The sequence below is a fragment of the Topomyia yanbarensis genome, chromosome 2 (genome assembly GCF_030247195.1).
Source record: "Topomyia yanbarensis strain Yona2022 chromosome 2, ASM3024719v1, whole genome shotgun sequence".
NCBI classification, from domain to species: Eukaryota; Metazoa; Arthropoda; class Insecta; order Diptera; family Culicidae; genus Topomyia; species Topomyia yanbarensis.
The window spans coordinates 176953780-176972423 of record NC_080671.1 but is presented as its reverse complement, the minus strand read 5'-3'; the positions used below and the strand labels follow the sequence as shown (position 1 = coordinate 176972423).

Sequence of the window (18644 nt, the reverse complement as noted above, 5' to 3'; positions counted from 1 at the left end):
ATGTGTTTATGCTGTGGATATTGATGTCTTAGGGTATCCCTACACTGCAAATAATCCGCACATTTAACTCAAGTGTTTTACACTTAATTTTGCCTCATCTGTCTTGACACTTAGATCTCATGTGTCAGTCACTTAATGACGCACTTCTTTGAAATCACTATAATCCCAATAGATGCCACACTTCAGTTTCATATACATGGCGTATTGAAGTTAAGTGTCTGACAAATGGTTGTTAAATGTTATTCGTATAGAATTTAAGTTTGCATCAACTTGAATATTATCAGGGCCGGCGGAAAGCGTGGGTAGTATGGGTAGTGCTACCCACTCGAAAATAACCGAGTGGGTAATAACCCACTCGAAATTTTGAACCATTTCAAAAAACTTAGATGTGCAACGCATGTATCTCGCACTACACACATTTGAAAACATCGATGTACCACAATTCCATTTGCATAAACGAACGTGATTTAATGTGAATGTAATGCAAGCGTGTGCATTGCGAGAAGGGAAAAAATCCTTACTAATGGACCCATCACCCTATGCTTTCTACCCACTACCTATCATTTACTATAAAAACCATGTGAAAAAGTTGATTTTTAAGTGGGAGAATATTGGTATCTAAATGATTTAAATATATTTGCGTTTCATTATTTTTTTTTTTAATTTAAATTCAACAAAAAATAAGGAGTATGTATATGTACGTTTATAATACTGTAATCTTACTTATACTAAAATAAACTTTTTTAACGCCTGACCTGTCTCCCAGGATATAAAAATCATATGTTCTGCAAAATTATGGACCATCGATTTCGTAACCTGCAAACACAAGCTTATATAAAAATCATGCAAAAAATATTTTCAAGTATTTACCCGAATAGGATTTTACAACAGCATTTACCCTACAAACAATCATAAAACAATAAATATTATAGTTATTACTGTTTCAACATTGTTCGTCGCAGAGTTCTCGCAGTAGATTTACAATAAAATTTCATGTAACAATAAATTTTACTGTTCAGGAAAAAACTGGTGCAGTAAATTCACATTAAATTTTGTTGTTTTCGAGAAATAACTGTATGGAGAAAAATCGATTTTTTTTAATGTTAAGATTCATAACCACCTCCCATTTTCACTGTAAAAACCGATTTTACATTGAATTTTAGTGCAGAAACGTCAAAGTTTGTTTTTGTATTGTAGCATAACACTAGAAATTGCTGTAAATTATTGTAAAATTACTGTACTGTCACAGTGAAAATCATGATTTCGTTACTGTACATTTCTATTCGGATACTTACCATCCAAAATCTTCCAAATATCTTATGCAAACCTCGGATTAGATATTTCCGCAAGTTTTAGGCCGATTGTTAAACAGTAAAATTGTATTAAATTGTTTTGCCTTTCTCAATAGAAAGGTATTGCAATTGCTCTGAAAACCAACTTTTTAACGGAGGCCCGGAGGGCCGAGTGACATATACCATTCGATTCAGTTCGTCGAGTTCGGCAAATGTCTGTGTGTGTGTATGTATGTGTGTGTATGTATGTGTGTGTGTATGTGCGTCTGTGTGTGTGTACGCGAACACAATCTCACTCACTTTTCTCAGAGATGGATGAACCGATTTTTACAAACTTAGTCCCAAATGAAAGGTGCAACGTTCCCATAGGCTGCTATTGAATTTCTAATGGATCCGACTTCCGGTTCCGGAATTACAGGGTGATGAGTACGATCACGCAGAAAATGTCGATTTTAAGAAATTCTGCAATGAATGTATAATGGTGAAAATTTTTCCAAAATGTGACCACAACTGCTTCGATTTGTAGTACTAGGTCATTAACAGCCATGCAAAGTCTCTTTGGTCACATTGGCCACCATCATCGGTTCCGGAAGCCCCGGCGGAAGTATCCAAATTCAGACTAACAGTCACATCGGTTTCTCGGAGGTGGCTAGACCGAATCAACCAAACTTAGTCTCAAATGAAAGATGTTGCGTCCCCGTAAATGGCTATTAAATTTTATCCCCAACCGACTTCCGGTTCCGGAGTTACGGGTTGTGGCGTGCGATCACATAGCAAATTGTGATTCAAACCGATACCCCGATGGAAGCAAAAAGGTAAAAATTTCGCTAAAATGTCTCTCAAATAACTTAACTTTGCAGTTCTAGGTCACCGACGGCCAAACAAACTTTCGTTGACTACATTGACCACCATAGACGGTTCCGGAAGTGCCCGGGAAAAGCGGCCATCTTTCAAAATTTACGAACTCACATCAGTTTCCTGGAAATGGTTGGGCCGATTTTCACAAACTTAGTCCCAAATGATAGCTATAATATCCCCACAGATGTTTATAAAATTTCGTACGGATCGCTTATATGGGGCCGGAAATATAGACTAAATCGTCCGGTCACATATGAAATTCCCATATAAGCCGGAACTCAATTTTTTTTTTCAAATGGGGGACCCCATGAAATTTCAGAAATCGAATTCGTATTTTTGATGCCAAACATCTTTAAAATGCATGAAACGTCGAGATTTTACGTTATCTCGAAAAAAATTTTCTCGAAATTTTTTTTTTATAAAAATCGACTTTTTGGGACTTTGCCGATTTCGCACCTTTTTTCAGTTCAATATTACCGTGGCTGTTTTTTCTTTTTCAAAATTTTAGAACTCGAATAATGATTTATTTTCCTGTATATAATTGTCATGTGATGTACAATAATAAAATGTAATAAATGCATTTAAAAGCTTTTAATGAATATAAACAACGCACAAATTCTCTTGATTCATGATTGAGAAAGGCACAATTGCACCGCTAGGTGGATTAAAATAGGTTTTACACTTACTGTTGCCGCATTTGTCAAAACCCTGGATTCTATGGGGGAAACATTTATGATTTAATACGCCGATACTGAAAATTTAAATGCTATGACAATTGATCATGTCATCGGGTGGCACACTTATATTTTAAGTGTAATATTTTATTTAAGACCAAAAGAAAAATAATCAATTATTCAGTGTAGTTCGCAACTTAAATCTTATTTGTCAAATCTCTTAAAAAAATGTACACTATTTATAGTCATATGCAGAACATCTACGATTCAATACATCGACTTTTAAAATTTAGTTGCGATGACACTTAATGTTGCCGCATTTGTCAAAACTATGAATTCCATGGGAAAACATTTATAAATTAATACACCGACACATAAAATTTAAATTTGATGACAGTCGATCATATTATCGGGTGGTACACTTAAATTTTATGTGTAATTTTAATAAAGGAAAATGGGAGTTCTTGAATTCTCAGTGTTGATTGAAACTTAAAACTCATGTGTCAAATCTCTTTGAAAAAAGTGTAGATTATTTGCATTGTAGCGTGTACCTGTGAGCATTACTGCGTGAGTGACCCCTCCGTCCCAGACGAAACGTCAGACTTGGCGAGCTATCACTCACACAGCTTGACATCATACCCAGGGTAGGATTTAGGATAAGTGGATCTCACTGAGCAAATCGCGTGTAATATTTCATTGTGGCGAAGCCGACAATAAATGGTGTAACCAGCGGTTACAATCGATTTTTAGAAATGTGCGGCATCTCCCCCCAAATTACCCTATGCCGTCAGGTCTCGACAAAATCGAATTATGTCGAGATTTTTTCTTTCATTGGGACAAAAGAAAACTATCTCTGGCACAGCTGAGTTATCAGGGAATAGGGTTTTATCGTAAAGCCTCGGGATCCTGAGAAATACTATTGATAAAGATTTCATCACAAGGCTGAATAGATTCTATCGGCATGGTCCAAGGAGTTCTAACAGAATCCACATTAGTAACTTGATCACACGGAATCAGCACTGCGTGCTTTAGAGTAGTTCACACTGTACATGGGTTGAGGAAACTCTGACCGCCAACGTTTCCTCTTGCGCACGGACCTACGCCGTAGACTACCTTACCTAACTCCTACTAAGGACTAGGTTCATCACCTTCGTAATTCCAAAGTATTCCAGTAACAGCCACCCCTGAAACACTTTACGCCCGAGTGGGTAGAAAGCATAGGGTGAGGGGTCCATTAGTAAGGATTTTTTTCCCTTTTCGCAATGCACACGCTTACATTACATTCACATTAAATACGTGATTAAATGTGAATGTAATGTAAGCGTGTGCATTGCGAAAAGAAAATGTGGTACATCGATGTTTTCAAATTTGTGTAGTGCGAGATACATGCGTTGCGCATCTAATTTTTTTGAAATTGTTCGAAATTTCGAGTGGGTAATTACCCACTCGGTTATTTTTGAGTAGGTAGTACTCCATACTACCCTCGCTTTCCGCCGGCCCTGTCCGGTAATAGAATATTCTGTTTCTTGACAAATGTGAGCAAACGATTGAGAATAAGTCACAGAAAGGAAGCTAATTGATTTGTAGCTTGAAGATTAATTTTGGATCTTTCCTGGCTTTAAATAATGGTATAAGTTTGAACGTTTAGTATCTACCCGTCAAACCCGGTAACCTCAGCGGTGAACCGAACGTTTCCAGTTGTTCATTTCTCCTACACAATATGAGTTTGAATGGTAGATGGACGGTCATGGAACTTGCACCGATGAAGTCTCAATGTCCATTGGTGCAGTCAATTGGCGTGATATGCTGAATGGACATGATTCAGATCAGCCAATTGCGGCGTTTTACGAGGCCATATATAAGATTCTTCAACGTAATGTTCCTAAAAACGCGTTAGCAGAAAAGTAGATTATAAGCTTCCGCGGAGGAACACCGTTCTTGGCCGCCCACGCAACGTACTCTGTAATCAACGAAAACGATACTTTCGTCATAGGATCGACGACAAAATGGAAACTGTAACATGAAACAGCCCGGAACAGTACATTCGGTGAATATCCAAACCAAGTCCAGCGCAGCCTTCGAAATAATCCATTGACATTCTGGACGTTTATAAATAACAGAAAACTTTCCGCGGGTATACCAGAAAATGTTTATTTTCGAGGCAAAAATTCTCAGTCGGTAGCCGAGTCGGTGGATATTTTTGCAGATCACTTCCGCGATGTATTTTCTAGCCCTCCTGCCTTTTACCAACGTATAATATCAATGTTCCTCTTGCTAACGTAAATGATGCTGATGTATTCAGCGCACTGTCCATTGTTGATCTGTTGAAAGGGTCTGGTCAGGATTGTTTGTCTACTGCGTTTATAAAACATTGTGCCCGAGAACTCTGTACATCAGTAAGGATAATTGTCCAGCTTCCAATCTCGAAAAACGTTTTCCCAAGTATATGAAAAGAAGCTGCGAAAGTTCCTATCCATAAAGCTAGAAACATCCACGATATTGAAAATTGCAGATCAATCTCGTTAATGAACTTTCTAGCTAAAGTTCTGGAAAAGTTTATCTATAATGCGATTTACGCTGCATCTTCCAACATAATTGACGAAGGGCAGCACGGATTTGTAAACAAAAATGTTCCCCCACTTAGAACTTGATGACGTACATGAGTTTTCTAGTTCCAGCTGTCGAGAAGCGTCAACAAGTGAACGCAATATATTGACATTACTGTTTTGAATCTGCAGCGATTAAATTTTTCCTAGATGGGTAACCAGGTGGCTGCATTCGTCCCTCTCCGAACGATCCACTTTCGTTAGAAATGGTGACACACGCTCGATCGCATTTGAAACGCCAACCGGTGTGCCTCAAGGAAATCACCTAAGGTCACTTATCTTTCTCTTATTCATCAACGATCTCCGCACCCCCATCTAGTCTGGAAAAGAACTCTACGCTGATGATTCGAAATTTTTTCGTTCAATTGCTTCAGAGCTCGACTCTGCAGTGCTTCAAGATGGGGGAATGGTGTTTGCTGAACGGCATGCAGATCAACGTTGATAATTATAAGGTCATAAGTTTCGGGCGTTCGGCAACTCTGAGGCGTTACGAATAAACCCTTCAAGCCTGTGTCATCGAGACTTCTATCCGTGACTTGGGAGTGTTATTCGACAATTAGGCAATCCATTAGACGTTTGTTTGACAATTCAGTGGTGGGTTCTGTCAACAAGTCTACTCCTGCGAACAGAAAAACTCGTCCGACAAACAACTTGGTTAGTCCGATTCGTTTGATGTTAGATCGAATCAACGATATTGTCGGACGTCGCACCCCTCGGAGTAACGTCAGAATAAGTAAACAAGAAATAATCAGCTGATCAGAAACGTCTCATGGATTGCCTAATAACCTCACCTCATCACTGCAACTCCATCACTGCAACTCCATCACTACAACAACGGCAAAGGTTTTTGCAACATTGGACTTTCTGAAACGGAACATAGTCGATTTTCGCTGAAATCTATATACTACGCACTGGTATAGAGCACCTTGAAGTATACTTTACAAGTATGGACGCCGTACAACGCCGTTCAAAGTACTCAGCTAGAGTGCGTTTAGAGTAGCTTTTGCTCTCAGAAAATTGCCTTGGAACGACCCTCTCCGCATTCCGCCTTATAATAATAGATGCATGCTGCTAGATTTGCCAACGTTGGAGTCATGCCGCAATTTCGCCGATCAACCCGACATTCTTTCAAGGATTAATTTGTTTGCTCCTTCTCGTGGTATAAGGAATCGTCCTCTTCTGTGGATTCCTAGACAACGTACAGCTTACAGTCAGTATAATCCGGTGGACAGATGTTGTAGCAAATTCAACGAAAGTGCTTTAGTGTAACCGTCAAACTACTAAATCTAGTTCTAAGTTAGAAATTAAAAACTAAATAAATATATAATCAGAATATCTTTTATTGATTCAATAGAGCTAATACTTTTTCAATTCAACCACCTTGACGCCTAGCCTTTTGCTGCATTAACTGTCAAATATGCTAACCCATGTGGCTAAAACCATTGTTAAGTAAGATCAATAATGTTAAACAAGAACGTATGCATTTTTGTAAAAAATGAAAACCTTTCTGCTGATTTAAGTATTGGACATATATATTGTAACCATTAGAGATTTGAGCTATAGCGATGAATGTAATCAAAGAACAATTTTATTCATTCAATGACGCTATTGTAAATTGATCAAAAGTTTTGTAAAAATCTAACGTGGATTGATTTAAGATTATAAAATGGGGCCTTGCCACGACTATTACCGATACTAAGTGTCTGTTAAAAAATAAATCACCACACACAAAGCCCGTAACGCCATTTCTAGCAGTCAGCTACACGTTCGTAGCGGCACAACAAATATTTCCTACTACTAGTTGCAGATGTGAATTCAAACCAACAACTATTTTCCTCAAAGATATTGAAAATTTAATAAGCGTCTGATATCTGTATTTAAATTAAGTAATACCAACTTAAATCACGAGCCAAACGACTCAGAGTCCACATTCTGCATCTATCAGTTATATCATCGAACCAACATTCGATGAGACAGCGTGTAGAATTCGATTAAGCTCAATTAAAGTGCTGTCAGTTCATTGTGTCGCGACGGCAGTACAGAAAACTGGCAGACTTATGAGTGTTACACCGTGAATGAGAAAATGGGAGCAATGAATTGTTCATGAGTTCAAAGATTAAACAAACTGCATCCACCGCGACAACTCAAGCTTATCAAGGTGTCGCTCGTGTACTATTTCGTTCCAGTATGCTTCGAAGGTGTTGTGGCTATATAATTCAAGAGATTCGAATTGCGCTTGGAATAAGATTCAAGCAGCAGCACGTATATGTGCTTCATTAAGTACACTAATGTTGAAATTGATAAAGCGAGTCATATCTGATCCTAGTTTCTTTACACCTACTGCACAATGAATCAAATGTTTACTTTATACTCTGTTTCTAATTAATTTTTCCAGGGAGTTCAAAACCTTCCGGTTAAAGAAGAAACGCTCGTCCACATTGGGTATCAACAAGACTTCGGAAAGTCCACCTCCCCTCCGGCGGGATGACCACGATTCACAATACCACACCATCAGCAATGCATCTGCCTATCGAACCACAATTGGTGCAGTCGGATACAGTCAGTCTAGCTCGAACACACCACTGTTTGAAAGAAATGGACGTTACCGCAGCTCCCTACAAAATCAGTCAAATGTGAGACAGTATGGTGAGATTCTTAATACGAACGTATTACTAAATTAAAAATATTTTTAGGGAAATGGAATTGGATTCCGTAGAAATGATCGCTATCGAAGCACAGTTCAGAATGGCTACGCGACTTATAGCGGGGCCGCACTGGCTACGTCTACTCCTCGCTCCAGGTATAACAACAGCACTATCGAACGTGGTATGACCTCCGGGTAAGTCAGTATGGGCATTTGAAAACTTTATATAAAGCTATTTCATTTTTTCCACAGGGTATCACAATCTAGTCTCAAAACAACTAATCCGTTCGAAGACGACGACGATGGTGGATCAATGAGCGAGAGTTTCGTTAGCAATAATGGAACATTACGGACGAGACAACGCAAGAAGCGTCGAGCACCGCCTCCGCCAATGCAGAAACTGGTGAGTTAAAATGTTAATCTGTTCCGTATATAGTCTGCAATTTGGATTTGGACTTGGACTTGGACTTGGACTTGGACTTGGACTTGGACTTGGACTTGGACTTGGACTTGGACTTGGACTTGGACTTGGACTTGGACTTGGACTTGGACTTGGACTTGGACTTGGACTTGGACTTGGACTTGGACTTGGACTTGGACTTGGACTTGGACTTGGACTTGGACTTGGACTTGGACTTGGACTCGGACTTGGACTTGGACTTGGACTTGGACTTGGACTTGGACTTGGACTTGGACTTGGACTTGGACTTGGATTTGGACTTGGACTTGGACTTGGACTTGGACTTGGGCTTGGGCTTGGGCTTGGACTTGGACTTGGACTTGGCCTTGGCCTTGGACTTGGCCTTGGACTTGAACTTGAAAAACTTGGGCTTGGACTTGGGCATGATGAACTTAGACTTGAGCTTGAAGAACGTGGACTTGCACTTGAAGAACTTAAACATGAATTTGAAAAACTTAAACTTGAAGGACTTCAATTTGACTTGAAGAACTTGGACTTGAAGAACTTGGACTTGACTTTAAGAACTTGGACTTGACTTTAAGAACTTGGACTTGACTTGAAGAACTTGTAAAACTTGGATTTGGACTTGAGGAACTTGGATTTGGACTTGAAGAACTTGGACTTGGACTTGTGAAACTTGGACTTGAACTTGAAGAACTTGCACTTAAAGAATTTGGAGTTGCGCTTGTAAAACTTGGATTATTGAAGATATTGGATTTTGATTTGAAGAACATGGACTTGAAGAACTTGGACTTGACTTGAAGAACTTAGAATTAAACTTATAAAACTTTGATTTGGACTTGAAAAACTTGGTTTTGGATTTGAAGAACTTGTACTAAGACTTGAAGAACTTGGACTTGGATTTGAGAACTTGGGCTTGGACCTGGACTTGAAGAACTTGGACTTGGACTTGAAGAACTTGGACTTGACTTGAAGAACTTGGAATTGAACTTGTAAAACTTGGATTTGGACTTGAAAAATTTGGACTTGGATTTGAAGAACTTGTACTAAGACTTGAAGAACTTGCACTCGGACTAGAAGCACTTGGACTTGGACTGGAAGAACTTGGACTTGTAAAATTTGGACTTGGGCATGAAGAATTTAAACTTGAGCTTGAAGAGCTTGTACATCGACTTGAAGAACTTAAACTTGAATTTGAAGAACTTGGACTTAAACTTGAAGAACTTGGATGCATACTTGAAGGACTTAAGTTGTCCATATTTGGAAAACTTGAATTTGGACTTGAAGAACTTGGACTTAGACTTGAAGAACTTGAACTTGGACTTGAAGAACTTGTACTTGAATTTGAAGAACTTGGACTTTGACTTGAAGAACTTGGACCTCGACTTGAAGAACTTGGACATGGACTTGAAAAACTTGGATTTGGAAGTAAAGATATTGGATTTACGCTTGAAGAACCTGAACTTGGACTTGAAGAACTTGGACTTGACTTGAAGAACTTGGAATTTGAATTGTAAAACTTGTATTTGGACTTGAAGAACTTGGAATTGGACTTGAAGAACTTGGACTTGAACTTGAAGAACTTGGACTTGGACTTGAAGAACGTAGACTTGGACTTGAAGAACTTGGATTTGGAATTGAATGTCTTGCAATAAGACTTGTAAAACTTGGATTTGGACTCGAAGAAACTGGACCCGGACTTGAAGAACTTGGACTTGAAAAACTTGGATTTGGACTTAAATAACTTGGACTTGGACTTGAAGAAAGTGGACTTGAGCTTGAAGAACTTGATCTTGGATTTGAGGAACTTAGACTTGAAGAACTTCACTTGAAGATTTGGACTTGAAGAACTTAGATTGGGGCTTGAAGAACTTGAATTTGGACTTTAAGAACTTGGACTTATTGACTTTAACTATTGGACTTGGACTTTTTAACTTGAACTGGAACTTGGCAAGGAGTACTGAACTAATATTAACTTGCGCTTGAACGTAAAAATATCTTTTGGTTCATATAAATTTGATATTTATTACAGGCCACATCCTCAGTCGAACCAGCCGATGCCACGACCCTTGCCGTTAGATTGAAGATCGAGGAACCGCAAACTCAGGAAAGCCTAGAAGATATACACCAACTCACCAACCTCACAGCAGAAATCGAATCATTTGTACGAACAACCTCGAATGATGATGTTGCGGACGTTACCTTAGAACAGACTCAACCTACACCTTGCAGTGATACCAATAACAATAATGTAAGCGAACTCAAAATAGTCGAAACGGTAGACGACCGATCGCAGGAAATCAAGCTAGAATCAGCCGCAAGGATTCAAGATGACCGTTTAAGGCCTGCTCAACATGAACTACAGCTTCAAGGAGAATCATCAAAAATACGCACCGATGCTATGTCTGTTATACCAGAACCAGTAGAGCAAATCTCTCAAATTGAAGAGCTCAAAATTGTCGATGAGCAAAGGCATGTAACCCTCCCTCAGCCTTCCCCCCGTGCAAGACCATCCCCACCTCCAATTCCGAAAACTCCTCCGATAATGGAAGAAATGGACATAGAAAACGTTTCACTCCCCGAAACGCCAATTCCAGCTAGACGTACCAACAAAAACCGCAACCAACCAAAAGTTAACGGAAATATACTACAAATAACTGAATCCTCAGATTCGGCGGCAACCACTGCAACCGACGAGGAGCAGAACATGGAATCCAAAGCGGCCAAACACGTTAACTACGAATTCGAATACAAGGTAGAACCAATCAAAACGGAAATAAATGAAAAAATCGGAACCGCCCGAATGAAAATAAGCGAATCGGCAGGTGATGTCAATGTGGCCCCGCACGTAGGTACCGAACGGAGACGCTCGGTGCGGGACATCATCGAATCTATCAACAAGAGTCAGAGCCTACTCAAAGTCAACCAAGACTCAACGGGAACGCTGTACTCGGCTAAATCGACTGACAGTGTTAACCGCAATTTGAAAGAACTGAACGAAAGAGAGCGAGAACTACAACTCCTGATCAACGAGATGGACACTCATTTCGGTGGACGTGCATCGGAGCCTCCAACCAGGAAACGCGGCTCCTATTACGACAATGTACCGGAAGGTGGCGATGAAAACGCAGACAACCTCTTGAGCAACTCGGATATGCGCTCTAAAAAGAGCCCTACCAAATCACTAGGCATGGATCAAAGCGAAGAGACACAGTTCAAGGATTGTATCGATTGGAACCCATTGCCAAAACCTCGACGAAGTCGTCATTTTCCCGACCAACCACCGGTGTTGACTGCTTCCGGAGCTACGGGCAATGGTTTCGCTGGTCTGGATCAGAATAATACTGGTTGTAAAAAGAGTTAGTTGACCGTTTGCTAGAATGCTTCGAGAAAAATGTTGGTCCATTAGATAGTTATAGCTTATTTATTCAAATATCAAAATCAACTGTTGCCTTAAACATCGCATCAATTGTTCTTGTTTTAGTCGTGCTACTGTTTGAGACTAACACATTTCATGTAAATTTGTAGCGTCTACACATTGGACCAGAATAAAAAAGGCGTTTGTGAATACAATTGAGTGTCATTCGTTACTGTAACGTGACGAATGAAAATTTTTTAAAGTCACGTAAATAAAAAAAACGAAACGAAACGATTCGTTACTGTAGTATGTAAGTAATACCCCAACAAACAAGGAAAGCTGACAGAGGCGACGCATCGGTACGTTCAACCCTAGGGGCAGATCACTCTAGGAATGTATAACAAATTTGCATCAACTTATGGGATTTTCGATTGATTGACACCGGTGTAGTGGATTGCACTGGTTTTGCACTTTCTAGCAGAAGTGTCAATGGAACATACCCAGTTGTCTGCACTTCTGCTAGAAAGTGCAAAAACGGTGCAGTTTCAGTGCACTCCACTACACCGGTGTCAATCAATCGAAAACCCCATTAGAAAAAATGCATTTAATTTCCATTTTTGCATCAACTTTGCACTCCCTCGCAGAAAAGATTACTTAACAATCGTCCTACGCTTATCCACTTTGTTCGATGTTTTGTTGAATGTAGAGCTGTTTTTTGTAGGGTTTTGACGTCTTACACGCAACGCAAAATGCATTACGAATTTCTATTTTGATGGAAAGAAATGCATTTAATTTCGCTGATTTTTAAAAATGCATCGCAAGTGATCTGCCCCTAGGTTCAACCTGTTCATTGAACAGGAAAGCAAAATCTGACAACCAGAAAACCCTTTCTCAGTTAAAATTAACAGCAGCAGCACGCAAATTAATTTTAATGGATAATAATCTCTAAACCTTGAATTTTGACTATTTGATCCGCACGATAAACCAACCTAGCCTACCCAGCGCGTAGAATTGAAGAAATTTTCGGTCTTCCCATGACCGGTTCAACTTCAAACATGCACGCATCTCGTACTCTCACCGTATGCTCTGGATGGAGCAGCTGCATGAGCGACCACTGGAGCAGCGGTGTGAGTGTCACGGGCGACGGCTTTTTCTATTCCCTTTTGCACCGGTTCAAATGAAATGTTCAACCAGTGTGCATTGCTGCGATGTCCACAAGGGCGTTGGAACTGTGTGCAAAACGAGAGCGCTTTATAATGTTCGAACACGTTGTACCGTACGTGAATAGCTGTCGATCGGACGCTTGTTTTCTTGGGTAGCCTGAACAAATGTTGATGCACTTGGGGCATATTGGCGCGTATATATTTCGTCGGTACAACGATAATAATGAACCGTCCACTTTTATTTCATAGAAATATTTAACTCTTTGCATTTACATGTTGAAAAATTATCTACTGAAAGTCTACCACGAGTCGCGTCAGGTTCATTTTCAGCCGACAAAAAAAAGCTTCAATTATTTTTAACTCTATTCAATGTTCCTTTTATATATGTTTGTTCTGTTTGAATTTCAGTTAAGAAATCTTTTTCAATTCTAAATAAGTCAGGCCTTCTCGGATATGTTGTATACTTCTTGCTCTGTTAAGTATTCTACCAGACGTTTGTTTGACAATTAACCGGTGGTTGACAACAAATTTGTTCTGTACATTTCCTGATAACAGAAAACCCCGTCGACGAACATCTTTCATCGGTCCAATTCGTTAGATGTTGGATGGAATCGACGATTTTTTCGGCCATCGAACCCTTCCGAGTAACGTCAGAAGAGATACACGAGAAATAATCAGCTGATTACAAACTTCTCATGAAGCCAAATTAGAGATGAATGTGTCGTTTTGAGATCCTTTTTCGGTATATTGAACAGGTTAACGATGGAACCACGCGTCGCCTCTGAAAGCTGAACAAAGCTTTATTACGAGCGAATAAGCTGAATAATAACTATTCTAGCCATTATCCAGCTCATTGTTTGTTGTCCTCGTTATGAATCAGCAACTCCTGGGGCACCCATGTTGAAATGACTTTTTCATTCAAACTTGTACACTTTTAACCTTCCATTCCAAGATGCGCTACGTCGCTCCTGTTTTCCGTCTAGCTGAGTACATTACGGACCCTGAGCTGGTTTGTCCGCAAACTCCCAATAGCACATCTACAGAATTCCCTGTATTCCTGGCTGAGTTATCCATAAGTCGGCAATCCGTTGGAAGCAATTTTGCAACCAACTTCTCGTCCTTGTGCTCGAGTTGAAAGATTGTTGCGCCCACTTCCTTGTGCTCGAGTTGAAAGATGGGTGCAACAGCTTTAATCCTCTCATTTTGCAGTGAACTATCGCAAAAAATTATTCAACACAGCCAATCCTAAATCACGCCTGGGTGAGCGAAATGTAATTGATTTCCTAGAATTAAAGTATGCAATTACCTAAAAAAACTCGACGCTTTTCTTTTTTTATTTCAATTACCTGCTCTCTACACTAAAAATGATTATCCAGTAAACCCGAGTCGCCGTTCGCTACCGTCTAGACCTTAAATCGACACCACGTTGGATTTCTTCGGCTCTTTGCCTTGTGGTTTGTACCTGTTAGTGATTATCGACTACTATTGTCTTTTCAAAGACGTTTAAATAATGTCCAAGCCAACGTAATAAAGTTTTTATACACAACACTGAACTCTTCAGATTTTCGTTAACTCAGTGTAAGTTGTACTGTGCATTAGACGACGGCCTGGTCGAAAGGTGAGATACGTCTCTTGTGGAAGAACCTCTGATTAGCGCTGCCCTCGATAGAAGCATTTGATCAAAATGCCAAAACATCCTGACTTGGCCACACCTATGACTGCGCACCCGGTTTCCCAAAAGCGTTATGGCGGCTCAGAAGCTCTCCTTCCATGTTGGTCAGGGATACATAGCTCCTATACTCATCCATACATACAAAACTTAAATTCTTACATACATGTTCAGGATGGTGCTGCAAAAGTATCTAAATGAAGGCAACTTCCCCGAAAGACGGAAGGTCCAGAAGCTGGCGTTGCTGCCGAAGCCAGGGAAGCCACTGGGCGATCCGGCATCGCATAGGCCCATATGTCTGCTGGGTACACTCGGAAAACTCCTGGAAAAGATCATCCTTAACAGGTTGACGAAATTCACGGAAGATGAGCGCGGACTGTCCAAGATGCAGTTCGGATTTCGCAAAGAAGCATCGACAGTGGATGAAATTCTGACAGTGCTCGAGAGTTCTGAGAAGGCATCTAAACAGAAGCGAAGAGGAGATCGATACTACGCTGTGGTTACGATAGATGTGAAAAATCCATTTAACAGCGCTAGCTGGGAAGCCACCGCTGCAGCGCTGCACAGAATGAGGGCTCCCGACTATCTATGCCAGATCCTGAAGAGCTACTTCCAGAGCAGAGTGCTGCTGTACGAGACGAGCGAAGGGTAGAAGTCAATGTGTGTCACAGTAGGCATTCTTCGAGGCTCCATTCTAAATCCAACTCTCGGAAGTAGAGCGAAATGGAACGAGAGGAAAACCAAAGGACTTAAAGGAGTTGCGGTGCTAAATGAAACCGGACAGGGAGCCAAAGGGCCCAAGAAGTTGTGGTTGTAAAACGTCGGGTCGTCGAGGCATCAGCGAACTGGACGTCCTACTCCACCGGAATCGTCGAACTGACCTCGACACCTGGCGGGTTGGTTCGGTTTTGGGAGAACTTCTCTCGCCGGGGAGTTCTCCGTCGGAGTAGGTTTGATCCATCGTCGGGGACTGGACCGAGTAGTTCGCGAACAAATCGGCAGCTCAACGAGTAAGTGGTGCTGAATAGTACGAGAAGGGAGTTGCGGTGCTGAATGGCACAAGCTAGCCGAGTCGTGGTGTTGAATGGTACATTGGAGCCGAAGGGCTTGGTAAATTAGACAATCTGAAGTTGCCGCCCAGATTGTCCTCGTAGGGGAAGAGCACTTCATCTCGACTTCCAGCTAGCTCTGCGACTGCCATGGTCTGTATGGATGGTGGTGTGTCGAGGAGTGGTGCTTTTACCCTACTGAAAAAATTAACTACTTTATAGTTGAAATGTAATGCCGTAAGGTAGTACCGGGGAGGAATCGGGCTATGGGCAAGAGCAGTAATTTTTGGCGGGTCGGGTGATAACAAACCTAAACCAGTTCGCTGGGTAGAGTTTTGTACATATTTTTCTGCATTCTCAGTGCTTTCTTGAAATTTTTTATCAATACCAGTAAGATCCTAATTGTGGCATACTGGCGGCAGAGCACAGATGTTAATAATGATTTCATTAAAATTGAACCACGACAGTCACGCCATTTCACTACCCTAATAAGCATGGGTGACGCTTTCCTGAAACGGCGAATGGGCTAATGGTATCAGCTGCCCGAGCAAACGGAAAGCCCATAATACCCCCATGCTCATGACATGGGTGTTTGAAATGGGTTCAACCCATGAAAACACCATCACCATGGTCCGGTAGATCCCATATAAAATACCATATGTTGGTATATTTATGGGTTACTGAGACCATTTTATGGTGTCTTAGTGGTTGTGAATTTTGGCACGGACCATGTTTAAGGTCTTTTCAAGTCTATGTGGTGTTTGAACCTATGGGTATTAGCTCGGGTGCCCCGTCCCATTAAAACTTTGGTGAGTCTCCAAGTACGTTCGAAACCCGGCACCTTAACCAGTGGCAATAAGCTCAGTTGAACGTTCCTGACTAGCGCTGATCCGGCTTTGAACGTGGTACCCCATGATGGACTTATTCAACCCACGCATGCGACCTCACTGATTGCAAAGGTAACCATAGGATTATATCGAGGTGACGACTTGCTACAAGCGTAGACAGCGGCTTGGAGTTGGGACCCAAAAGACGTGGAAGCCCAAGTAACAATTGAAGTTTTATGCATGCTACAAGTGCAATCTAAGTTTTATGAGTGGCTATAAAACTACCATGAAACCTCAATTGTTACTAGGGAGGAGACAATAAGATCAAAAATTTAAAAAAAAAATGTAACGAAGCATATATGGTAGCGACGTCGACTCAGTAAAAGGACCAAGTGTAACAGTAAATACAGCCGCAACAGCAGCAGCGAACGCAACAAGCCATACCTATTGGACTGAGCTAGCAGGTTAAATAATAACACGAATTTGGGACTCCTCAATCGACAGACCAATGACTCCTTGCCATTGGTCTCGAAACCAGGTGGCTGCTTCATGTAAAGCTCTTCTTTGATTTTCCCGTAAGGATAGGCTATCTTCACGTCAAAATGCTTCAGAATTAGTTTTTTTTTCACTTGCGACAGCCAACAGTGTTCTCAGCGTCGTTTGCTTGGTGACAGAAGCGAATACTTCGTCGTAGACTTGTCCAAACTTCTGACTGAAGCCCTGAGCCACCAACCGCGCCTTATATTTAACCACCTCACCTGCAGCATTCCGCTTTATTTTGTATACCCAACGACATCCAACAGATTTCCTGCCCTCGGGTAGCTTCACGAGATCCCACGTACCATTTGCTTTGTAAGATTCTATTTCAGCTTCCATGGCACCTCTCCATTCAGTATGTTTCTCACCAGTCACTGCGTCCTTGAAACTTACTGGTTCCTTCGGGTCGTGAAGGGACACATTGCCTACAGCTAAAATCTCTTCGATTAGCCTTCTCGATGCAATACCTTTATTCGACCGCGACGAACGTCGTAAAATTTCATCCAGAGGGAAACCAAGAAAGGGTGAACTCGATTCAAACACACTCTCGTTAAAGGAAGTGTCGTGAACCGAAGTTGACTGTCCTTGTATGTCATCCAAAACACCCAGGTCGGACTGAGAATCCGATCCCAAGCGCATCCGTTTCGGTAGCTGGTTTGTCGCATCCCGAGCGCCGTCCATGGCTCGCTGCTTGCTCGCAGTACCCCGAGAGTCCTCTAGGGGTGGCCGCATCCGACTGCCCTCAGTTGCTGGACGTATCCACTCAGGCTGCTTGCCCTCATTGTTCTGAAAGCCCTCGTTAGCTGGCCGATTTCCCCGGAGTAGCTTGTTCGTTGCGTTCCGAGAGCAACCCCGCGCAGGCTGCTTGCACCCAGTGTTCTGACTGCCGCCCGTGGCTGACCGCATACGCCCAGGCTGCGGTTCCGTTGGATCGCTATCTCGGCAGTCCTTACCACTGTGTTGATAGCGTCCACCGTGGACTTTCCCTTCCGAAAACCGAACTGGTTACTTGACAGGCCCTCCGTACCTTCTGCGTATGGAGTTAGCCTGTTGAGGATAATCCTTTCAAGCAATTTGCCCGTCGTGTCAATCAGACAGATTGGTCTGTACGCCAATGGGTCACCAGGCGGCTTTCCGGCCTTCGGCAACAGTACCAGCTTCTGCCTTTTCCATCTATCCGGAAAACGGCACTCGTCAAGGCATCTCTGCAAAGCCAGCCTGAACATGTTCGGGTTCGCCATGATTGCTGTCTTGAGAGCGCTGTTTGGAACTCCATCAGGCCCTGGAGCTTTATTCGCCGCTAGAGAATTAGCTCCTCGCCGCAGCGACGACACAACTTGCTCCTGTCTGGGCCCTTACAGTCGTATGACTTGTGGCCTGGCTCCAGACATTTAAAACACCACTGAAGGCGGCTAGGGTACGCTAACTGGGCATACTGACCATCCGATCTTCAACTTCCCTTTATCGGTTACTTTTTTGGCTTCCGCGACCGGTAGCTTGAAGTAAGCTACCTCCGTGCCAAGCATCCGCTCCCTGATCCGAACAG

At 41.7% G+C, this 18644-nt stretch overlaps 1 protein-coding gene across 5 annotated transcripts in view; it reads left to right on the top strand.

Annotated features, from left to right (window-relative positions):
* Positions 1 to 12238, top strand: part of LOC131682217 (uncharacterized) — a 59281-nt gene extending 47043 nt beyond the window's left edge. For all 5 annotated transcript variants that reach the window (XM_058963547.1, XM_058963545.1, XM_058963546.1 and 2 more), the window contains exons 3-6: positions 7826 to 8063; positions 8124 to 8269; positions 8327 to 8477; positions 10528 to 12238. In XM_058963547.1, the coding sequence (XP_058819530.1) occupies positions 7826 to 8063; positions 8124 to 8269; positions 8327 to 8477; positions 10528 to 11859 (1867 nt within the window). In that variant the 3' untranslated portion in view covers positions 11860 to 12238. The remainder of the gene's footprint in view (positions 1 to 7825; positions 8064 to 8123; positions 8270 to 8326; positions 8478 to 10527) is intronic.
* Positions 12239 to 18644: the final 6406 nt, after the last annotated feature.